The sequence below is a fragment of the Rousettus aegyptiacus genome, unplaced genomic scaffold (assembly GCF_014176215.1).
Source record: "Rousettus aegyptiacus isolate mRouAeg1 unplaced genomic scaffold, mRouAeg1.p scaffold_m13_p_15, whole genome shotgun sequence".
NCBI classification, from domain to species: Eukaryota; Metazoa; Chordata; class Mammalia; order Chiroptera; family Pteropodidae; genus Rousettus; species Rousettus aegyptiacus.
Window position 1 is genome coordinate 47,099,873 of NW_023416290.1, and position 26,001 is coordinate 47,125,873.

General features: G+C 39.2%; 1 protein-coding gene across 5 annotated transcripts in view; it reads right to left on the reverse strand.

Annotated features, from left to right (window-relative positions):
- Nucleotides 1-26,001, reverse strand: part of SAMD12 (sterile alpha motif domain containing 12) — a 343,905-nt gene that overhangs the window by 133,848 nt on the left and 184,056 nt on the right. For 3 of the 5 annotated variants that reach the window (XM_036232982.1, XM_036232981.1, XM_036232983.1), the window contains exon 4: nt 9,642-9,782. In XM_036232982.1, coding sequence (XP_036088875.1) covers nt 9,642-9,782 — 141 coding nt within the window. Of the gene's footprint in view, nt 1-4; nt 9,783-26,001 lie in introns of those variants that run through there. The other 2 variants (XM_036232980.1, XM_036232979.1) reach the window with 1 other exon arrangement.

Consider the following 26,001-nt stretch of genomic DNA (forward strand, 5'->3'; position numbering starts at 1 on the left):
ACAAGATGAGATACCAATGCAATCCCATGGCCATCTTGAATTGTACAAGCAATAAGCATTAAATATATTGTTTATTTCACCTATGACATTTAAATGCAAATGGGTCAATCGTAAAGACCGCTGAGGTTGGTGATTTCTGTAGAGGTACACATGAAGCATCTGGAATCTTTGGGGTTCCCGAAAAGTTACTCTTCACCATGGAAAAGGTGCCATTAAACACCGAGCTGTACAGACGTAATGACAAGGATAATTCCTGGCAGAACATGTCCAAATCAGAAAAATAATGTGTGGTGCTTCTTCTACATGCTGCTTGGAGGGGCCGTTGGGGGCACTCAAAACAGGCAGGTATCTTCTACTGTGAGGAATGCAACAGACTAGAGGCAGGGGTCCATTTCATGCCTCATTTCAAACAAAACATCTTCTTGAATGAACTGGCCATAATGGACCCCCAGAATGTAAATGAAATATGAATGGATGCTAGCCAGGAAGCCTGTGTCATAATGCTAGCTCCTATTGATAAACTGACATGTGAGCTTAATAGTCCCCCAAAGAAGCCTATGCTTTGTCCTCTAAATATAAATCTCAGACCACAGAGAATTTCTCTAAAGGCTCAAACACTTAATAAAGTTAGGAATATTCATGGTTACAAAATTCATATAAGAAAGTGTAAAGATTTTTGAAATGTTTTGGGTTGTGTGGTGAAGGGGTGTGGGGTGCTCAACAAGATAGCAGTTTAAGGAAATACTATCTCGGAGGCAACTGGGAAGGAACATGGTTGGTAGGTCATAACCAAAGAGCAGTGAATGGAGAAGTGGTAATGATAGACCCCAGTCGCAGAAGAACAATCTGCACAAGATTCTAAAAGATTACTCATCTAGCATCCTCACTCACCATTAGCCCCTGGGCACATAACTGGGTTTCAAGAGAAAAGATTAATTTTACAGTTACTTGATAGTGTCACTCAAGAGAACACTTAAGCATTGAAAATACTAGGTAAAACAACTCAAGGTGGGTGGGTATGTTATACATTTAAGAGCTCTTTCCAAAGGAGAGTGTGTGTGTGTGTGTGTGTGTGTGTGTGTGTGTGTGTGTACTGGTCAAGCCAATAGAAAAAGATCGCAAGGGAATAAAAGAGGTTCTGGGCCATGTTGCTCATAGAGAAACATTATCCAAAATGATTTTGTAGCTACACTTATTTATTAATTATGAATCCATAAACATTGACATTACATTCACTGCTTTGAGAAGATCAAGTTGAAAATGAAATAGAGTTAGCAAATAGAAAAGGGCAACAATTAAATTAAAATCAGAAAAAACTGAAGATCTACTTTCTGTTGGGTACTGTGCTAGGATGTAGAGGACCGAAAAATCAGGAGACAACTGAAGTTTTCTATGATACAAAGGGGAGATGGAGAGACAGTGTGCCAGCATGCTTTTGCAGAACTCTTCCTTTTGCTTCATGCCAGCCCTTACTCATCTGCCCAAACTTTTATTCTTTAAGATCTAGTTCATGTGTTATACCTTTGACATGTCTTCCCTTATCTTCCCTATTCCCAAATGAGGCTAAGTTCCAGTTCTGTGGTAGCACTATATACATCGATGCGTCTGTATAATGGGGTACACATCCTATCCTCGTTGCTAAGTTTGGATACTCCTTTTTATTCTTACTACCCATCATAGAGCCTTACGCTCATTGGTGCAAGAATAAAAGGATACTGTGTAATAAATACAACATTATTAGTCTGAATAAAATACTAGAATATAGAAGAGGGAATGATTGGTTTTGCCTGAGAGAGAAAGTACAGCTCCTCAAAAGAGGTGCTACCTAATCAAGGCTAAGGCCTTTCATGAGTTTTATTATACCACATTCATAACAACTCCATGAAATAGAGCCTATTCCCATTTCTACAACTGAGGAATCTTAATCTCTGATAAGTGACTTGCTCAAAGTTAATACATCTATAAAATGCCCAGAATGCCTTTCTTTTGGATGCTAAAGAACTTGGATTTTATTCTGTGGGCAATCGGGAGACATCTAATGTTTTAAGGAGGAAAATAATGTGGCCCAAAATATATTTAAATTAACTCTCTCAATGGAAGTAGAAAGTTAATTAAAGGAGAACAAATGGGTCAGGGCAGAGACTATAGATCAAATAACAATTAGTAGGTTATTCTAATGGCCTATGAAGGAGCTAAAGAGAGATGAACTGACACAGTGGCAAGGATGGTGATGAGAGAAGAAAAAACTGGAAGCCCATTTTACAAGCAAAATTCAGAAGATTTGGTCACCGATTACATATTGGTGAAGGGGAAAGAGCAATTACAGGTGACTCTGAGTGTCTGTATTAGGGAATGAAGTGAGTAATGGCGTTATTAACCTTGAGAAGAAATATGGGGGAAAGACAGGCTGGGGAGATGGTGAGAAAGACAATAGGGCAAACTTTGTATATTTTTGAGACATCAGTGGAATATTTAAAGATTCATACCTTTAGGGAGATTAAAATGAAGATCTGCAACTTCAGAGAGGTCTGAGATGTGTTCGAGAGTCACTATGAAGCAGGGGATGGTCCAAGCAATGAGAGTAGATGAGATTTCCCAGAAAGTATGCAAAATGAGAAGAGCAAAGAGGACCCATCCCTGCGGGCATGAACATTTGGGGAGTGGTAGGGAAAGGCAGCTTGCCATCAGCCCCAGAAGGAGACGTTAGGAAGAGAAGAGGGGAGCCAAGAGAGTCGTTTTCATGCTCATGAAGACAGGTGAGTACCAAGGTGGACAAGCTCAATGTGACCCAATGATAAGGCACAAGAGCCCAGCATGGAGAACTGATATGTGGACACCAGACCTGTGACACCAGCCACACTATTAAATAAGATACGAAGGCATGTGGAAATTCGAACGGTGTAATTTGAGAGATACTAGAAAAGACCATTTCTCAAATTCCTTTCACGTATTCATAGAAAGGAATCTGGTTGGCTCATATTTTCTTCCCCAGGAACTGAAATTATTATTAGATTTTCTTCCTCAGAAGAGAGACAAAGGAAGCATTTCTCAATGACATTTGGGGAAAGCCATGTCCTATTGTCTGTACATAGTTGATAATTTTTTTTTTTGCTATTGTTCAATTAATGAGTAAAGTGTAAACATGTTTGACCTAAACTTACTTTGAAACAATTCACTAGAAACTCTCAGGAAAGCGGAGGCCTCTTAAATGGTGGTGGCTCCAGGAAACGCTAGGTGGGACTTCTGGAAGATACATTGATGTTCAGACATTTTTCAATATTTCCATGTGCATTAATGCCAGTCTCTAATATCGTTATTTCACTTTTATTATCTTAAGAATACCGACCAGGCAGTGACTTATAAAGCTGAACCCATATTTATGATAACTCCTCAGCTTCTAGGTACTTATCCAGCGAAATAAAAACTGATGTTTATTAAAAAGAATAAACCTGCGTGTGAATGCTTATTATAGTAGCTTTGTTAATATTTGCCAAAATTACAAACAACCCAGATGTCTCTCAACTGGGGGATAGGTAAACAAACTGTGGTATATCCATCCAATAGAATACTAAGCAACAGAAACAAACGAACTAGTGATACACACCATAGTATGGATCAGTCTCAGTGTATTGTAGCAAGTGAAAGCAGACAGACTCCGTGATTCCATTTATACGACATTCTGGAAAAGGCAAAACTAAAGGGACAGAAAAGATATCAGTGATCCCAGAGACTAGAGGTAACGAGAAGAGCTGAAGACAGAGGGATGCCAGGAGAAAGTATTTTTCCATGTGACGGAATTTGAATTTTATGTCTTGACTGTGGTGGTGTTTACACAGCTGTGTGCATTTGTCAAAACCTGCAGAACTGTGAATACCATAAACGGTGAATTTTACTGTATGGAAATTATACCTTAATTAAAAATAATGGAAAAAAGAATACTCGTCTGGGGATTAGAACTGGGATCTAGTCTCAGTTACGCCACTAACTTAGTGTGTAACCATGGACTATCCTCTAGTCCTCTTTGGGTCTTGGTGCCCAAATGTGTAAAATGAGACTGGGGAATTTCTCAGAGTCTGTTGCTGTGTTCCATAAAGACTTCCCTTTTTAAGTTAGTGGTGGACCAGATGGCCCGTTTCAATTCAGATGGACTGCTTCAGTTGCTGAAGTATCACTGTGGGGGGATCAGACTAAAATACTCAGTCTGTACACATGGTTCTGAAGTCCTCTTGGATTGGAAAGTAGTGTTTCTAATTTGTGTTGTTCCAAAAGATGGAGCTTTGGGAAAAGTCCATCTGGTCATGCAATCGCAATTAAAATTTGACACATATATTTGGACAATGCGGAAAAAGTCTTTTGGGAAACTCGGATGTTTAATGAGCTATAACTGGCCTTGGTAAACAATCATGCTCTTTTTTTTTCTTTCTTTTTTTCTTTTTTTCACTTTGTAGGCACTAATTAAAAAGGCAGTTGAAGATGGAGGTATTTACTATCTTCATCTGCTTTATCCTCCAGTGGGAACACAGCTTTCTACAGCACAAATCTACCCAAACCTCACAGTTGCTGTTATATTTTAATACTATCCATGTTATTTGTAGCCAAGAAAGGCGCGGAAAAGGAGCCGGAATGGCTCCATATGATAGTGTTCCTGGGGTTGGGGAAAACATTTACAGCTTAAAAGGGAAGATACTAAGAATAGAAACAATAATCTTGATGAAAATGGCATTAACACTTTACATTTTTAACCTTGCAAAGTAGGGGTCCACAACTATGCCCAGCAATTGTGTTCATAAATAAAGTTTTATTAGAACACTACCATGTCCAAATCATTTAAGATTGTTTGTGGTTGCTTTCGCACAGGATGACCCACAAAGACTAAAACACTTACTATCTGCCGCTTTACAGAAAAAGTCTGCCAACCTACTTTCACAGACTATGCCATGAACTATGCTATATGGCTTCCACATAAAATCTCATTTAATCATCTTAGCAACACCATGGAATAGGAATTATTACCCCCACTTGAGAGATCAGAGGTGAAGTTCAATGAATAAAAGTTTGCTGTGGAGTCACACAGACCTGTACTATGATTTTTACTAGTTGTCGGACTTTTTGTCTATTACTTAAATTCTCCATTCTCAGTTTCCCCATATGTAAACTGGGGCTAACAACAGTACTGACTTTGGTAAGGTAAATGTCATAAGTTGACGTGATAATAAGTGCAGTGCTTTGTATACAGGAAACACTTAATACTCATTAGCTATATGAGAAAAGCTTTTAGTATCCCTGGGGTGCTTTTCTTCCTAGAAAGTTGTCATTAGCATTAATAAAATGCTAAGGATGCCCTTCATATGCTTGCTTATGGATTCATTTGAAGGATCTCAAAATAGTTCGCACCACTGCTCTATGTTATATAAAGCAACTTTCCCTCCATCTCTCATGAATCAAGCAAAAGGAAAGTATAATAATGACACTTCTAGCTCTGTGATGAGTTTCTCAGGAGACAACTGGAGGTGCCCTGATAAGGTGGAGTTTCCTACAAGAACATGCAAGCAAGCCAGCCGATCAGATCAACATCCTCGCTGCACCTCGGATGGGACACAGAAGACCGAAAGACCGTGTGGCAGAAGGAACCACTTCAAAAGCACCAAAGGGAATGGTATTAAAGCAGGCCAAACATTGATTATGTTGCTTGCAAATGTCATGTAGTTACAGGGCCAATGTGAATAAAAGCAGGGAAATCAAAGGCCAGAATTTCACCTGAAGGACATCTCTGGCTTTAGATGATGAGCCGTTTCAGGAATTTCTGTCATGATTCACTGATGGTAACTATAAACTGATATATTTACTATGTATCCACCATACACATTTTAAAAAAGCCTTACAGTTCTTTTCTTCTGGTTAGCACCCAGAAGGAGGAGAGCAAGTAAAAGGAGGGTAAATACTTAATTTTACTTGTGTTCACATAACTCACAGTGGCTAGGACCAGCTCCCCCAATCCATTTATCACTGTCTTGGTCCTATTATTGTCCTCGGGCTCTGGGCCAAATGGGTGAAAATGACTGGTGTAAAATTAAATGCTTAGAAGAAGTTTTAAAACAGCAATCAAAAGCTGGGAAAGTAGGCTTAATTATCTGTTATTTTATTTCCACTAGAAACATGGTAGAATGAGTTTTCAGATGGGCACATCTGATTTGGAGATCTGATTACAAACGGATGCAAATGATTTGATGTGCGTAATGTGTTTAATTTCTACATCCAAAAGAATGCTGTTCACTTGTGAGAAAATCTTTAGAGTCATTCATTTGTTTCATTTTGGAGCTGATTTCTAAGTTTGTGGCAGGTTCTTTTGAATGCTCCTAGTGGTGGCGAGACTTCATATTTTGAGGGTTCCTCTTTGGAAATGGTGGCTGAATATTTAGCTCTAGATATTGTAAATAAAGTGGGTAATCAAGCATGGTGAAACATGGTGAGTCGACAATAAAGCTTGCAAAAAACAAATAACCCAATTGAAAAATAAGCTAAGGATCTGAATACATTTTTCCCCCAAAGAACATAAACAAGTGGTCAATAACCACAATGAAAATGTGCTCAACCTCATTAGTCATCAGAGAAATGCAAATCAAAAGCAAAGTAATATACCACTTTATACATATTAAAATGGTTATAATAAAAAAGACAATAACAATTGTTGGCAAGGAGGTGGAGAAATTGGAACCCTCATACATTGCTTACTGGAATATAAAAAGGTACAGCTGCTTTGGTCTGATACCTTCCCGAATGGTTACCGATGGAGTTATCATATTACTCAGCAATTCCACTCTAGGTATTTACCCAAGAAAAATAAAAACAAGTCCACATAAAAACTCACGCACAAATGTTGAAAACAGCCTTACTGATAATAGTCAAGATTCAGAAACAATCAAAATATCCATCAAGTAATGCATGGATAAATAAAATGTTATACTCCTATAATGGAATATTGTTTGGCAATAAAGAGAAATGAAACTCTGACACACACTTACTACATGGGTGAACTAGAAAAACATTGCCCTAAGCAAAAGTAGCCAATCTCAAAAGACCACATGTTAAAGGATTCCATTTATAGGAAAAGTCCAGAATAGGCGAACAGACAGAAAGTAGATGAGAGGCCTCCAAGGGCTGGTGGTTGGGGGGCGTTGAGAGGAAATGAAGAGTGATTTTTTCTTTTTAATTTTTTGAAGTAACATTGGTTTATAACATTATGTAAGTTTCCAGTGTACGACATTATGATTCAATACCTGTGTATAGACTATAGCATGCTCACCACCAAAAGTCTAGCTTCCACCCTTCAATTCTTATTATAGCAAAGCTAGACCTAAATATTTTAAGGCAACACCAGTTATCTTTAGAATTTCTATTATTAGTCAAAAAAAAAAACTTGCCAATTTTTTTGTTTTATGTTTTACAAAGAAACCATCTTTTTAATAAGGGCATGGATTTTCTAAATGCTGCCTGACATAAAATGAATTTGAATATTAACATGTAAAGGATGAGTAATAAAAAAAAAAGGTAATGTGAGTGCAGACAAAATATCCAAGTGCTGGAGAACATGACCTCTGCAAAAGGGAATGGAATGAAAGAAATCAAGACGCACAGGTTTCCAAAGCTAAAGAAAGCGACAACAACTGAATTGAAAAGGCTGAACTTAGCATTACCTTCCAGAACACAAACATATATTTAGCTTAATAGACTTGAGAACTATCTCAGGAAAAATCTTATATATTATGCATCTAGGGCAATGAAAGCCGGAGAAAATTATTTTGCAAAGCAAACACACTGCGGGCTGACAGTGGCAGAGATAAAAAAGAGTCTGAGGCGGCACGTGTTAAATTTAGGTCTCGTTTTTTCATACATCATCACAGGAGGAAAACAAAAGAGCGGAGCGAACCTCAGACACTAAAGAAAACCTGGCAGAACGAGGCTTGTGATGGAAACTTAAAAAATGTGTGTGTATTTTTTGGTTATAACCGTAATATGGATTTATAATAGGAAACTTGGAAAATATAGAAAAATATAAAGAAAAAAATAAAATCGCCCACAATCCTATCACCCAAAAAGAACCATCATCAAAATATTGGCATATTCATTTGCAGTCCTTTTTCTATGTACATATGAAAATATGATTTTTTTATAAAATTAGGTTCATATTATAGATAAAACTTTATACATGGCCTTTCCCCCATACTTCCTATATTACCTCCTGAGTAGTTTCTCATGATGTTATATATTCTTTGAAGACATAATGCTAATTACTGCTTTATACTGGATCTTATGAATTTAAGCAGAACCATTAGATTCTTTCCATATTGCTGGACCTCTAGGTCATTTCTAATTTTTCCGTTTTATAAATAGCACTGTGTTAGACTTTCCTGCGATAAATCTTTGAATCTCTATTTATTTCTTAAAGGAAACCTAAACACATATCAATATGTCAAATTCAAATTCAAATTCAAATCCCTCAGTGTACACGTACCTATAAATTTACTGTTGGAAGTCTCTGGGGACAAGTGCAAATAATGCATAACAAATAAACAATTCTATTTTCATACTTGAAGCCTATATGTATCCTTCTGGAGCAGTCATCTCTCAGACAGTACATTACTTCCTCTAGGCAAATGGACTATTACTGAGTTAATCTAAATGCAATAACATGAAACTTGGCTGACCCAGATTCCCCAATATCAGTATGCATGCAATTACAATATTCTAGACTGAAAAATACTCTAGGCTCTCGAAATTACATATTTTATCCACCTTTCATTTAACATATACAACGAGCATTAATATAAAATAAATAAAGGATTATAGCCAAATGAAGTTGATAGCAACCAAATCTTATGTAGACATACAAGTTCCAGATAGTGCAAATTAAGGTTTGCTTCAAATTCCAGCTTTATGCTGTCGCTTTCAGTTAAAAGACTCTTAAGTGCTCGCAACATATTGAAGTTATTAATGATTCTTGTTTAGAATTATATGGTCTTAATATTCCAGCCTTAAATTCCCTATAGTCTACTTTTAAAAATGGTTTTATTTCCAAGATTCTAAATAGGGTTCTCACAAACTCTGAAATGTGTGTGTGTACATATCCACATACCTATAAAATGTCTTTCTCCCATTAGTCAGAGACAAGCAAAGTAAAAACATAACAAAAATCCCATTTATATCCCTGGTCATATGACTACAGAATCGTTCAAATTCCAAGGCCTCCCCAAATCGGTAGTCAGACTAAGATGGCTTGGGCTGCACTGAACAGTTGTGCAGACTGTACACTGTACAACTGTATGGGGTACAACTGTATTCCGATCTTTGTGACTGGTACCCTCTGGGATTGTGCAGTGCACAACCTATGCAACTGTATGTGATAACCTTGAAATTAGCGCAGATAATTCTGTTTGTCCGTCCATTATTTATTTTTTGTGTCCTCCCCCATAGTGAGCTGTGAAAAAGAGAAGTTTTAGGGAGGAAGAGGCCTTTAAGTCTATATACTTTTTAAATGAAGGAAATGCTGCATAAACTTTCTCCCTGGCTCCACTTTCTCGTGGCGGTAAGTTTCTTCTCTCCAGCCTCCCCTTCCGTCCACCCACTAGGAAGCAGCAAGGTACCTTGTGTGAGTAACTGTAGGTTTCTGACTTCTTCCCGCACCTTCAGCTGGAGCACCTGTTGTAAGATGTGCTGCCGGAGGTTCTCCTGGGCAATCCCCATTCGCTCAAGCTTTTTGTCGGTAAGTCTCAGCAGGGCTCGCCCTGCAGGGTGTCAAGAAATAAAAAGAAAAGCAAATGAACAAGGGCTGGAGCAGGATTTCCATCCTGGCCTTGGCTAATTCTGCTATAACAGAAGTTGCGATTTAAACACAAACCCTTTAGAAAACAGGTCCCTCGTTATTCTGGCTGACAGGAATGGATAATCTGGATGAAAAAAATTGAAAAATTTAAAAGGAACCCCAATTTTTATCTAATATTGGCAATCCCCAACTGACCTGCAATTGAGTTAAATAAAACAGCAACTTTTTAACCAAGGTAGTTGGGTTATAGATTGAACGTTTCCATAGAAACAATGCTCTTTGTTGCAGGATAGGTTCTGAGGCTATCCCATAGGAGCCCATGTCACTGACAACTCAGCTAAAGATCTGGATGTTCTAACTCAGGGGTCTCCAACCCTGGTACCGGTCCATGACCTGATAGGAACTGGGCCGCACAGCAGATGAGCGGTGGGCGAGTGAGTGAAGCTTCACCTTATTTGCAGCCGCTCCCCAGCGCTAGCATCACTGCCTCTGCTCCACCTCAGATCAGCAGGCATTAGATGCTCATAGGAGAACCGGTCCCTGGTGCCAAAGAGGCTGGGGGCCGCTGCTCCAACTTGTTATACAGAAACTCCAATAATGTTTAACCCAGGTTACAGTAATGTTTCTGTGAATATTTATTTAAAGTTCCAGTTTTAATCTGCAGCATCTAACTCCCCTGCTGCACCGCTGGTGCTGGGCTGGAGTTTCATTTCCAGCTGATGGGGGCTATGCCTCCACCCCAATCACTGGCCTGCAGCAGAGGTTCCAGCGGGGACCAGGGTAAAAGGAACAGGTGTGCAAGGACATCTAAAGACTGCAAAACAAGGAGCCTGAGGGTGTGAGTGCTCGAAGCGTGCAGACACCGTGGGCCCTGGGCGGCCTGGCACGGCTTCCTTTCAGCCCCTTCCTTTCCCTAGGAAGTCTGAAAACTTCCTTTGCTACTGTGGTTTCCATCAAATCCCCAAATTCTTCCCTCTGTGCCTGCGCTGAAATAAGCATACTTGCATTGTGAGAGCTCAGCGCAAGAAAAAAGAGAATGATCGTTGTTAAATGCTCACAGCACCACCCCGCGCTCTCGCCCCCAACACTCCCAGTCATCACACCTGCAGATCTTTCCTTTTTGATTGATGTAGAATACACAGAGGAAAATACGTGTGATCAATGGCAAGTCTTTGGGTATAACGGTATATACACTTCAGAAAATAAATGATCTACTTCTACAAAAAAGACACCCAGTAGAGCTAGAACATGGGGTTACTGAGCACGTTGAGAATCTTATGGACAAGATCTGATTCACTATCTTCCTTGGATGGTTTCTACAGTGGTGTCCAAGTCTGTGGTTCAGAAAAATCTTATTAGATTATTTTCAGGAGCAAATGTCCCATTAATCCCCCATCCCAGCCCCTCCTGCTGAACACCAATTAAAAGTGTCCAAATAACTTTTGATGCTGTATCAACCAGCATCAAAAGTTATTTGGACACTTTTAGCAATTATCAATTAGCCAATTATCAATTAGCCAACAAGTAGCCAATTATCAATCATATCTTCTTTTTTTTTTTTTTTGCAATTTATATTGGCACTTTTTGGTGCTTATAAAAACCCCTGTTAATTCAACAAACATTTATTGAGCACTTACTATGTAGGTTAACTCAGTGTGCTCTGCAGTCATCTGCCTACACAGGAAGGGAAAAATCAACTCAACCTCAACAAAAAAGCACCAACTAAATTTCTTGATACCCTAAACTGGTTTTAAATAATATTTAGGTGATCCAGACTGCTGGGCCATTCACAGAATCATAGATTCTTAGAGTTGAAAGAAGCTTAAAGTCTTTCTTCAGATGGATTATATTTCTTCATCTCTTTTCTTTATTAAGTGTTTATTGAGCACCATTAAATGCCTGACAGCATTCTGGGTGCTGGGGCTATGAAGACAAGTAGTGTCTTCTGTCTTCGCAGAGCTCACCATTTAGTTTGAGAAGCAGGCGAAACACAAATAAACTGATAAGCAGGGGGCACACGGGGACCCCGTAATGGAAGAATGGAGCCATTGGAGTTGGGTGGTTAGGAAAGGCCTCTCGGAAAAGGAGACACTGGAACATCTAGAAGTACCAAGGTAATTAGAGAAATGGCAGGAAAGCGAGTGTCAGCAGGGCAGAGTAGACAAGGTAAGAAAATGACAGGAAATAAGTTCCAAAAAAAAGGCAGAGACCAGATCATACAGGGCCTCCTAGGCCTCGGTAAAGACTTTGAATTTTATTTTGAATGTGGAAAGTTTCAAGCAAGGGATGATTAGGGTATCATCTCAATGTAGTAAAAGAATCTCCCTAGTCACTATGTGAGAGTTGATTAGGGATAGGGTGGTAAGTGTAGAAGCCGACGAGAAGAATCAGCATACTGCATGGCAGCCAAAACAGGAAATGATGGTGCCGTGGACAAGGGTGTAGGCGAAGCAGTAGAAGGTAGTAGTAGAATTCTGGGTAGATTTCAAATGACTTTAGGATGCCTAGAAGTGGGGTATAAAGGAAAAACGGACATGGAAATGACTCAGGTTTTCATCCTGAGCCACCAATGGCTGGAGGCATCATTTCAGTACAGGAAGTTGAGTCACCACTCCAAGCACGGATGTGTTGGAGGGAGGAAGTCACAATAGTGTTACTGCTATTTTTTTCTTTTGAGAGCACTTGGGATCTGAAGAGGTAGTGGGAAGGAAGACCATTGGAATATTCTTATTTCTTCCCTATAGTGCTCTCATTCCTTTAAAACTCTCGCAAAATCCGAAAGCTCTGAGTTGACTAGAGGGGTAAGGTGAGCGAAGGCATATCCTGGTGGAATTTTGATAAATAAGAAATAGTCTGTGAGGAAGTTCGCCCAGGAGAAGGGTGGATCTGATGCTCTGCTACCCATCTTGGAAGATTAGAGTTTTGCTGCCATTGAAGCTTGAGTACGCACATACAGGCTTTATTGTGTGGGGCCCACTACAATGCCAGCTCTGTAAGAATAAGTATCTTTCCTGTCAGGGTCCCTGTGGTCACATGTTCTCTACGGTTGCCTATGTGCTAACAATATAGTCATACTCAAGAAATATTTATTGAATGAATATGCTTGGTGCTATAATCAATGTTGTGTTCCTTACTCACATATTGATGGTCTCGAGGTCATTAAATCCCTGTCTTTTCTGATGTAAGATACTTGGTTGCAAAGTGACTCTCACATAAGACACCAGTGATGACCCCAGTGAGAAGCTGTATGTAGCAGAGGGAGGGGGGCTACATTTTGGTGCTGGTGACCACAAAAACACATGCCAAGTGGAAGGAATAGAGAACGTAAGACCAAATGAGTACCTCGCCTTCCTGCAGGCTTAAAGAAAGACACGTGTCTTGTTCTGTTTTTGAACAGGCACCAAGTGAGACTTCAAGCCTTGCTGAACAGATGGGCAGCAAGTACGGGCGACAGAAAATTGACTCAGAAAGTAGTGTATTCATTTCCCATGGTTGCCATAACAAATTACAAACACGGGGGCTGAAAACAACAGAAATGGATTCCATATAGCTCTGGAAGCCAGAGCTCAACATCAGTTTCACTGGGCTGAAATCGAGATGTCAGCAGGGCCACACTTCCTCTGGAACCCTTCTGGAAACTTCCAGCTTTTGTGACATCGCTCTACTCTCGGTCTCTGTCTTCACATCACCTTCTCTCCTATGTGTGTAATCTCACCCTGGCTCTCTCTTATAAGGACACTTGTGAGTTGATTCGGTCTACTATAAGCTAGAAGGAACCTCTGAGATTTCTGAGTATAGCATGGGATTCACCTGAGGCTCAGGGAAAGTGACTTACCTAAAACCACTCAGGTAATAGGGAGAAGGCTTAGTTCTAGACACAGCTCGGTCTTTAGTCTTTAGCTCAGGTTCCCCCCATTTTCTGCTCAGAGGATTGTCACAGAAGCCCTGTCATAGCTTTTGAAAATGAATGAGCATTTGTCATAAGGCACAATTGGAAATATCAGGATCTGCTGGAGGGGGACAAAGGGTGTGGCTTTAGCCCCCACCTACGGAGAAGTGTTGGTGCCACGGCAAGTAGTTGGAAGTCCTCCCTTCCCAGAGAAGCAGCTAAATAAAAGGGCCTCACGTACACTGGCCGGCAGGCACCGGTGTTGGCCCGTGCTGCAGTCTTTCTCGGAGAACATTCAGAGGTCTGTGGGACCCAGGTGGGTGACGGGTGGCAGCTGGCCTCAGTGTGAGTGGTCCTAGGCTCAGCATTAGCGGCAAATCTGAATCTGCATTAACCTGGTAAACACCATTCGCTCCACCTTGTTGACTTTCTGAGATCCGACCTCACCCAATTCGCCTACTGCCTGAGGATCTTTCAGCAGCTGAGCCTTATGGGCAGTTGGCAGGTGGCTTGGGCTTTTTGCTGAGCTTCTCTAGGCCCAGTTCCGGTGGTGGCTGGCCTTGGTTCCGAGCATGGTCTCCCTCACATGCCTCTAGGTCCAGCACAGGCAGCAACCAACTTGTTAATCGCTTTGCAGCTCCTATGAGGTTGCTCCGGGTGGTAACAGGCAGTGGCTGACCTTGGCCTACATGGGAGGCCCTCCCCAGAGGCCTCCCAACACACCTGGCAGTCTACTTCAAACCACAAGAGAGCATCACCCAATTAGCCTCATAAGTGACACATCTAAAGGGTGTTCTGGGCAGGCACATGAGCCTGCTGGGGCAAATCTCTCTCCACAGGGCCAGGCCCCACATGGCAGCTCATGCCCTGTGGCCGTGGCCAATCCACATAGCCAGTAAGCTGAGAGTCGATCCCACCTGCTGACATGCCAAGAGCAATCAACACTCAACTATAACAGCAGGGCACACTCAACTCACACAAGGGACGCTCCTCGAGTACCCAGCTTAAGTGGACCAGGGAGATTGTACTACTGGGTCTCACAAGACTCCTACCATGCTAAGACTGGGAGACGTAGCAGATCTACCTAAGACATAGAAATAAACATAGACAGCCAGCCAAAATGAAGAAGCAAAAAAAAAACATGTCCCAAATGAAAGACCAAGAAAAAAATAAAGAAAAAGAACTAAATGAAATGGAGGCACGCAATCTATCAGATACAGAGTTCAAAATACTCGTTATAAGAATGCTTAAGGAATTTAGACCTTCAACAATGAAATAGCATACAAAAAGACATAAAAACCAGAAAAAGGACTAGTCAGAAATGAAGAATATAACTGAAGTATGCGTTAGAAGGAAACAACAGCAGATTAATGGAGCAGAAGATCAAATCAGCAATTTGCAAGATAAAGTAGCAGAAAACACCCAATTAGAACAGCAACAAGAAAAAAAGAATTTAAACAAATGTGGATAGTTCAAGGGACAACAACAAGTTTACCAATATTTGCATCATAGGGGTACAAGAAGGAAGAGAGGACAAGGGACTGAGAACCTATTTGAAGAAATCATAAATAAAAACTTCCTGGAGAAACAAATAGACATACAAGTTCAGAAAGCACAGAGAGTCCCAAACAAGATGAACCCAAAGTGGCCCGCACCAAGTTACATCGTGACTCAAATGCTAAAGATGAAAAACAAGGAAAGAATCTTAAAAGCAGCAAGAGAAAGAGAGTTAGTGCAAGGAAGCTCCTATAAAACGATCTGTTTATTTCTCAACAGAAACTTTGCAGAACAGAGAGATTGGCACAAAATATTCAAAGTGATGAAAATCAAGGACCTACAACCAAGATTACTCTACCCAGCAAGGCTATCATTTAAATTGAAGGAGAAATAAGAGCTTCCGAGATAAGGAAAAGCTAAAGGAATTCATCACCACCAAACCAGTATTACAGGAAATGTTAAAAAGACCTCTTTGCGAGGGAAAAACAGAACATAAATGTGAATAATAAAATAAAAATAACTATGTGCCTATCAATAATCACTTTAAATGTGGATGGATGAAATGCTTTAATCAAAAGACATAGGGCAGCTGAATGGATTAAACAATGAGACTTATACACATGCTGTCTACAAGAGACTCGTTTCAGATCGAAAGCCACACAGACTGAAAGTAAAAGGATGGAAGGAGATATTTCATAAAATTGAAACAACAACAGTAAAAAGCTGGGGTAGCAATACTTATAGCAGACAAAATTACTTTAACTAAAGGCTATAAGTAACAAGGACATTTCATAATGATAAAGGGATCAATCCAACAAGGGGATATAACCCTCGTAAACATTTATGCACTTAAATACTTAAAGCAAATATGAGCTGATATAATGGGAGAGACTGACAGTAAAACATTCATAAGAAAGATTTTAACACCCCATTGACATGAATGGATAGAACTTCCAAACAGAAAATCAACAAAGAAACAGCGGCCTTAAATGATACATCAGACCAGATGGAATTAACTGATATTTTTAGAGCATTTCACCCAAAGCCACAGAATATACATTCTTTTCAAGTGCACATGGAACGTATTCCAAAACAGACCACATGTTAGGACACAAAACAAGTCTAAATAAATTTAAGAAGATTGATATCATATTGAGCATCTTTTCCAACCAAGATACTATAAGACTAGAAACCAATTACATGAAAAAAACTAAAAAATACACAAACACATAGAGGCTAAGTAACATCCTACTAAACCATGGAGGTTAACAATGAGATCAAGGAAGATATCAAAAGATATTTTGAGACAAATAAAAATGAAAATGCTATGACTCAAAAATCTATGAAACACAGCAAAAGCAGTCCTACAGGGAAATTCATAGGAATATAGGTCTAGCTCGAGAAACAAAAAAAAATCTCAAATAAATGACCTAACCTAACACCTAAAGAAACTAGAAAAAGAACAGCAAATGAAACCTAATATGAGTAGAAGGAAGGAAATAATAAAGATCAGAGAGGAAATAAACAAAATAGTCTAAAATATACATATATACACATATACATAATCATATATACACATACATACACACATATATAATCAATGAAACTAAGAGCTGGTTCTTTGAAAGGATAAATAAAATTGATAAATCTATAATCAGACTCATTAAAAATAAAAGAGAGAAGACCCAAATAAATAAAATCAGAAATGAAAGAGAAGTGAAAACTGATATCCAGAAGTACAAAGTATTACAAGAATATATTATGAACAATTACATGCCAACAAAATGGACACTCTGGAAGAAATGGATACATTTCTACAAAAACATACAATCTCCTAAGGCTGAGTCAAGAAGAAACAGAAAATCTGAACCAACTGAATAGTATGAATGAAATCAAATCAGTAATCAAAAAAACTCCCAACAAACAAAAGTCCTAAATAGGGTGGCTTCACGTGAATTTTCACAAACATTCAAAGAAGAATTCACTCCTGTCCTTTACAAACTATTCCAAAAAATTCAAGATGATGAAAGGCTTCCAACCTCATTTTATGAGGCCACTATTACCCCGATTCCAAAGCCAAAGCCATTATGAAATATATATATATATATATCTATCTATATATATATATATAGGCTGATATCTCTTACGAACATAGAGGCAAAAATTCTCAACAAGATATCAGCAGACCATATTCAGCAATACATTAAAAAAGATCTTATACCATGATTAAGTAGGATTTATTCCTGGGATGCGGGTTGATTCGATAACCACAAATCAATTAACATGATACACTACATAACAAAATGAAAGATAAAAATTATATAATCATATCAGTGGATGCATAAAAAGCATTTGACAAAATCTGGCATATATTTATGATAAAAACTCTCAGCAAAGTGGGATTAGAGGGAACATGATTCAACATAATAAAGGCTGTATGTAACAGATGCACATCATACTCAAAGCTGAAAAGCTAAAAGCATTCTCCTAGATCAAGAACCAGACGAGGATGTCCACTTTCATCATTTTATTAAACATGGTATTGAAAATCCTAGCTACAGCAATCAAACAAGAAAAAGAAATAAAAGCCATCCAAATTGGAAAGGAAGAAGTAAAACCATCATTATTTGCAAATGACATGATGCTTGTATTTGAGAACCCTAAAGATTCTACCAGAAAATGATTAGAACTGATAAATGAATCCAGTAAAGTAGCAGGACACAGAATTAATATTCAGAAATTGGTTGCATTTTTATACAACAATAATGAATTATCAGCAAGAGAAATTAAGAAAACAATCCAATTTATAACTGCATCAAAAACAATAAAATATGTAGGAATAAATTTAACCAAAGATGCAAAAACTTATACTCACAAAATTATAAGAATTGAAGAAATGCAAATACAAATTGATGCAAATACAAATAAATAGAAGCATATATCATGCTCATGGATAGGAGGAATTAACATTGTTAAAATGTCCATACTACCCAAAGCAATCTAGATTTAATGCAAAAATACCAAGAGCACTTTTTCACAGAACTAGAATAAATAATCCTAAAATTTTTATGGAGCCACAAAAGATCCTCAATAGCCAAAACAATCTTGAGAAAGAATGACAAAGTTGACTACCTGATATCAAACCACACTACAAGACTACAGTGATCAAAACCACATGGCAAAGGCATAAAAACAGACACGCATATCAATGGAACAGAAGAGAGGGCCCCAAAATTGACCAAGTCAGTATGGTTAATTAATCTATAAAAAAGGAAGCAAGAATATACAATGAGGTAAAGACAGTCTATTTAATAAATGATGTTGAGAAAACTGAACAGATACATGCAAAAATATGAAACTAGACGAAATTTTTACACCATATACAAAAATAAACTTAAAATGAATTAAAGACTTAAATGTAAGACCTGAAACCATAAAATCCGAGAAGAAATCTTAGGAAGTAAACTCTGTGATATTGCTCTTAGTAATATTTTTTTTCTGATATATCTTCTCAAGCAACGTAAGAAAAAATAAAAAAATGGGACTACATCAAACTAAAGAGTTTTTGAACAGCAAAAGAAACTATCAAAAGAATGAAAAGACAACCTACTGAATGAAAGAAGACATTTACCAATGATACATCCAATAAGGGCTAATATCCAAAATTTATAAAGAACTCATGCAACTCAACACCAAGAAAACTGACAATCCAATTAAAAAATGAGCAGAGGACCAGCATAGATATTTTCCAAAGAGGATATACAGATGGTCAACAGACGTATGAAATGATGCTGAATACCACTAATCATCAGAGAAATGGAAATTAAAACCATGAGATACCACCTCGCACAGGTCAGAATGGCCATTACCCATAAATCATCAAACAAGTGTTTGTGAGGATGTGGAGAGAAGGTCACCCTTGTGCACTCTTGGTGGTATTGTGAATTAGTGCAGCTGCTATGGAAAACAATACGGAGGTGCCTCAAAAGATTAAAAATCTACCTCATGACTGAGCAATTCCACTTTTGGGTATTTTTCCAGAGAAATCTAAAACACTAATTTGAAAAGATCTATGCACCCCTATGTTCACTGCAGCATCATTTTACAATAGCCAAAATATGGAAGCCACCCTAAGTGCCCATCAACAGAGTATTGGATAAAGAAGCGGCGCATACATACAATGGAATATTGTATTGTAATGGAATACTCAGCCATAAAAGAAATGAAATCTTTACCACGTGCAAAAATGTGGATGGAACTATAGAGTATTATGCTAAGTTAAATAAGTTAGGCAGAGAAAGGCAAACACCAAATAATATCCCTTACATGTGAAATCTAAATAACAAAAAAAAAACAAACAAACAAAATAGAAATAGACTCACAGATAACAGTGAATAAACTGATGTTTGCCAGTTGGGAGGGAAGTTGAAGGGCGGGGTGAAAAGGTGAGACTGAGAAGCACAAATTGGTAGTTACAGAATAGTCATGGGGACATAAAGCCTAGCATCGGGAATATAGTCAGTAATATTATCATAACTATGCATAGTGCCAGGCGAGTCCTAGACAAACTTCACAGTTATATAAATGTCTAACCACTATATTTTACAACTGAAACTAATATAAAGTAATACTGAATGTCAACTGTATTGAAAATTTTTTAAAGAAGGGGGAAGGTGAAGGAGAATAAGAGGTTCGGCATAGGGAACAGAGTCAATACTATTGTATTAATATTAAAGAAATAAATAAAACTGCATGACCAAGTGAAAAAAAAAAAAGTTTTAAGCCAGGGATACAATTAAAGATAAAGTTGCAAAAAAAAAAATAAATAAATAAATAAAAAATAAAAAATAAAAAAGGCAGGGCCTGTTTGGGGTAAATTAAGACAATAGGCAATTAAGATTAGATGGAAAGAAACAGTGTAGCATGCTCCTACAGGACAAGTTTGAATGCTGACTGATAACCAGCTATGTGCCAACTGCTACTTTCCTGGTTGCTGCTCAATTTCCCCACTCGTCTAAGACTAGAGCGGTCTAAGATCCAAGATTATGGCAGCTGATATTCGAAGTTTCACCAGACAACCCTGTGTCATGAGGTTATCTTTTCTGTGGCCCACCTTGGGCAACATCTGCCTAGTGTTTCTCAAGGTCGTGGGAATAAGTCTTATAATAGTGGCTCCACATCCCTCCATGTGAAAAGGCCGCCGGCTGGATGTGGAGGAGATGCGCCCCTGCTCCCATCAGATGTCATCATTTAGTGAAGGTGCATCCTTTTCTGGTACCGTTTTCCCAGAGATGTAGAGCTGCAATTGCTGGCCATACATGGAGAGAAATAAAGACTTCCCAGCAATATTTGTTAAGAGATTAAGTGACATTAGATAACACTCATTGTAAGAACTTAATGGGTCCTGGGCCTTAATCTACTTCAATGTGCTAGCCTCAGGGTATGTAATATTTGTTAATGCTCTTTTTAAAAATACAATTTCCTTTAAATATGTTAAAAAATAAATTACGGGGCCACTTTTCTGCTAGGAATAGAGGTCACCGTATAGTTCCCCCCACGAATGGCCACTTGTGCACTGGGTTAGCTCTGAACCTGCTCTCAGGTAAAGGCCTGCATCACAGAACAGGTAGAAGTCCCCAGCTCCACTCGACTCCTTGCTGGACCAAAGCAACAGAATGACAGTTGTTGATCATAAAACCAGTGTCCCATAGCCTGAGCCTGTGTTTCTCCATCTCATCATTATTCCAAAATTGGAATTTCTGGACCAAAGCAATAAGGAGAGAGATGTAATCTCAAAAGCATGGAATGAGGAGTGAAAATGTATCCATAAAAGCACAGGAAAGCACACCTGGTCTTTATAAGGGGATGAAAATGACATTATTTCATATGGTGACTATGAGGATCAAATGACAGAATCTACACGCATGCCCTTTGCAAACTGTAATCATTATGATGACGCAATTTGGGTTGCACAGCTCTTAGTCTGGCTAAGGATGCTTTTTCCCCCAATTCATCATCATCAAAGCAATGATTATAATAGCACACATTTATTGAGCAGTTACTATATGTTAAACACTGTCCTAAGAGCTTTACATGGATTACATCATTTGCAAAAATTTTCTGAAGATACTGTTATTAACTACAATCGATTAAAAGCTACTATACACAGCCAAAGGTCACATACTTAGTAAGCTGCCGATAGGGGATACAAATCTACACAGAGGACATGCTCTCAACCACCTTCCTAAACTGCCTCCCGCGCATTCTTCAAACAGCCTTACACACTTCTCAAGCCCACTTCTGCCCATGCTCATCTGGAGAGTACCACCAAGGCAGGTAAGAGGCTGATAGTCAGAGAAACGTCACCATTTCTGATGATGTAAAGGCAAGCAATACTTCACGATGTGCAAGGTTGTGATGGCCTTCACTCTGGTCTTCACTCAGTGGAGTCTGACAGGGGACTGAAGGGTCTTTGAGAGCTGGCATTAAACAGACTCACTACTCTGTCATACAGAGAATATTTATATCTATACCAGGGCCTGAACATGTCACAATAGTAGGAACTAAGGAAGAGAAAGATGAATAATTTCCCTGCCAGAGGGACAAGCACAGATTCTTCGAGGGCTCATAAAAGAGGCACCTACCTTAGCTGGGGTACTTGAACAAACAATAAGTCAAGACGGGGAAGGACATGCGAAGCGCAAACAGTACAGGCGAAGACAGGGCTATGAACAGCCAATGACACATTCAGGCAACTCCAAGGAGCTTGACCACACTGAGCGCGAAGCGTGAGGCAGGGAGCACGCCACGCGGGGTCTTCCGTGCCATTTCGCGACGACGGCCTTAGAGATGAAGCCGTCTTACTCTTTTCTTTTTCCTTCCCCGCCCCAAAGCAGCACATAGGAGATACAAGAGATGATGGTCACAGTCATAAAACACACCGATTGGTAGAACTGATATTATGAAGACTTCCTCATTTTTGCCTATACTGCAGCTCTGCCCATGTCTGGGACAAGAATCTTCTTTTTGTCTTTCGGGAGCTGTTTCTCTTCGCCCTGTCAGCCTTTTAATAAGGAAAAAAAAATTTCCTATAGTACTTGTACTATACAATTTCCTTGCTTATTATGTTTATTTTTTACTTTGTGATTCCCTCCCACCTCCTGTAATATAAGATTCACAAAAGCAAGGAGGGCTTCCTGGCTATTTCCAGGCACCCAGCTAGGGCTGGACTCAATGAAGGCACCAGATCAACACAGCATTTATTAAACTAGTGCTGGATACGTGATCCAGATGGTGCAAATACAATTTTTTTTTTTTTACTAGAATTGGTGTAGTTTCCAAGAAAGAAGTTCTCTTTCTTCCTTAGATTATGTCCCAAGGGACAATATAAGCCTAGACTTGCTGTCAGTGGCTATCTTTGCCACCAGAGAATTAAGACAACAGAGAGCAGAGCTGAGAAACAAAGAGAGAGAGAGAGAGAGAGAGAGAGAGAGAGAGAGAGAGAGAGAGAGAGAGAATGGGGATGAGGGGAAAGATGCAGAGAGGGAGGAAGGGAAAGATAAGATGACATTATTTGATTTCCTGAGCAGAGCTTTGCTTGTAGTCAGACACCCTGGGTTTCTCATTTATGTAAGCCAATCCTAGGCGGAAGTTAGGGAGTTAAGCTCATTTGTACACTTGCACCCAAGAGAATCTTGACTTACAGACTTAACCTCATGTGTAATGCTCAGTTGATTCGCCGTACTGTCTCACTTATCCGTATTTCAAGAAAGCCCATCACGATGTGGGTAAGAATGACATCAACTCACAGTAATTTGTTTTTGAAAAGTCAAATGTCGTCAGGATGATGTAACTCTGTGAAAAAAACCACTCTAAGGGATGATGGGGTTAGGTGGACCACAGTGGACTAGATAGTTTTTCCCCCTAAAATGAGCAATACTCACTTATTTTTTTGCTATGCTAGAATATAGGTTAAGTATTGCTACTCTATTTTTAAGACAAGAACAACTGAAAATCCAGAAGTCTTACAAAATCCAATTTAAAATTTGCCCATATTTTCCGTACTATGAGAGCCAAACAAATCATGTATATAGGTCATATATTTGGCTCACAAAGTTGCCACTTTCAACATCAGACTTTTAACTCTCTTTCTTCCATATCCCTCCCACTTGGAGGGGAAAGTGATTCAGGAAGCTTCGCCTTCAGGGTTTCAACCAACTTTAGGAATTGACTTCACGTTCTGTGATTCTATTCTGTACAGCCAATTCTAAATTAACAGCTGATCAAGACTGAGTGTAGTTGAAGACTAGACTGAACTAGCCTTCTGTTTTTTATAACCTACATGCGCATTGCAGGTTCATCTTCCTAAGTCGCCCCCAGCCCAATGTCTGATGTCCTAAAGATGACTGCGAGTCACCAGTACCAGAACTAACAAGGACAATGAGGTCAGCCAGCCCATTGCCTCATTTCCTGGCAAGAATGTGCACAAAACCTTCCAAGACCAATAAGCCTTCTCTCACTTCTACCCGAGAGCACAGACCACTCTTCACAGCCTGAGAGCCAAGGTCATTGCTGACTTGGTTACATTTAGAATGATTAGCAGTTAACTGAAGGTCCCCCTCTCTTAAGGTTAATGGATATTTACCTTGTGGTTACTGTAAGTAATTTACCATACTAATGGGAACCATATATTGATTATTTTTTAAAAACACTCTTGGGTAAAAAAGACTAGTTTTTGGGTTGGATATATATATTCAGGTGCTGATGATGTTAATAGGAGGAAACAAAATAACGTTAATTCCTACCTGAAATACGAATTCAGAAAGAAATTATATTAAATGCTTTTCATGTGGCCCTGCACAATTTTTTCTATCCTTTAAGAAATATGCAGCTTCTAAACAGTAAATTAAAGGTTAAATTCTTTTATGTTATTGTATAGAGTTACCAAATCCCCTCCAAAAATTAATTTTAAGAAATCCTAAAACATTTTGTTTGGGGATTTGGTTTCAGTCCCTGGAAGGATTCAGTAATTACTTCCCTTGTACCTCAGAGCATATTTTTCAAACAAAGGAGTCTAGTACCGATATAATGCAGACTACAGGCAAAGATTTATGATATCATAAACAACCTTCAAGGTCTTTTCTGTTTTTGATAGGTAGACCAAACCTGTTGGCATGTTAGCTTTTGTCAGCATTTGTATGCATTGTTTTGGGATTCTCGGTTAATCAGTGTCATGAGGTGAGCAACCCACCGTGCAATAGACATCTTTTACAATTAATTACCAAGAAGCATGTGAGGTGCCTATTGACAAGCTTCCTTCTTCCCCTCGATATTCTACTCACGGCCATGACGGCCAAATATGTGCCGTGTTCACATGCAGAAGAGACAGACAGCAGCATGCTGGCTGCCACACTTGAATTAATTTGAACTGGTGACCCACTGGCAAAGTAATGTTTACCAAAAAAGTTCCAAAGCTACCTCAACGTTCTCTTCCTGATACCCAGGGACTGCTTTTCCTTAAAATTTTAAATATTTAACTTTATTAGAATCAGGGTTTTCTTTAGTAGAAATATTAACAAGTGAAGATTGTTCCAGCTCCAGATACATTCAGTAAAAGAGATGGAGATGGTGCTCCTGTCTTCGGGGAACTGAAAAATGAGCAGCAAGTATAAGATTGGCAAGCAGTAAACAGCCTGAAAGCAATTACAATACGTCCTCACTTAATGTCGTTGATAAGTTCTGCTACACAATGTAGAATGACACCAGTGTTACCACAGACTAACTGATAGGAACAAGAGTTAAGTTCCTATGGCATCTCATCAAGGCTCTAACGAACCAAGTGGTGTCGAACCAAATGCTGTTATTCGAAGACCTGCTGCAGGTGGTCAGACCTCTAGCAAAGTCCATGAGCTCCATGAGATCTGCTGGGGAAAAGCTCTGCTGAAAAGAAAGTGGTCTTCGGTTTGGAGTTGAAAGTCAGGGCTGGATTAACCAGTTATTTGCTGCATGGTTACTGTGATGATTCCCCTCACTAGGCTTTGGTTTCTTCACTTGTAAACTGGGGCTGATATGACACTCTCTCTCTCAAGTTGTGCTGATCAAGCACTCAAGGAAATGAGAACAACAGAAAGTATCACTGCTACTTTTAGGAAACATACCTAAAGAAGGGTCGGGGGTGGGGGGCATTCAAGATCCTGTGGGAAGTAGTGTAGCTCACTCCAAATTTGTGATGGGGGCACTTTAGAGGATGGCATCCTGATGGTGACAGTGGGAATCCCTTCTAAGGAGTGAGGGGTAACGAGGAAAAGGAAACTGTACTTATGACATGTCAAATTTCAAAAGTCATCAACATGAAATGCAAGTAGAGTAGAACTTATTTGCTTAATTTTGTATATTTTAACACTACTGACATTCGGGGCTCGGTAACTGTTGTGGGGGGTCTGTCCTGTGCATTGTAGGATACTTTGCAGCATCCCTGGCCTCTGCCTGCTAGGCTCTAGCACCTACTCCAGCTGTGCCAATCAGAATATCCCCAGAATTTACCAAATGTCTTGTGCAGGGCAAAATCATCCCTGGTTGAGATCCATTGATGCGGATGTTTGCTTTCAACCAACTGATTCTCAAAATGCTAATCCAAGAGATAAACTAATCCTCAGTATTGGTGGTCCACGGGTCAAGTGGGTGAGGAGGCAAACCAATACAAAACTTACTCTTAGGAAAATTACCTACTATATCTCAGGCCCTTTCCCATCCATCATCCTAGTTAATTCATAAATTGCTCTGGGAAGAATTCTTT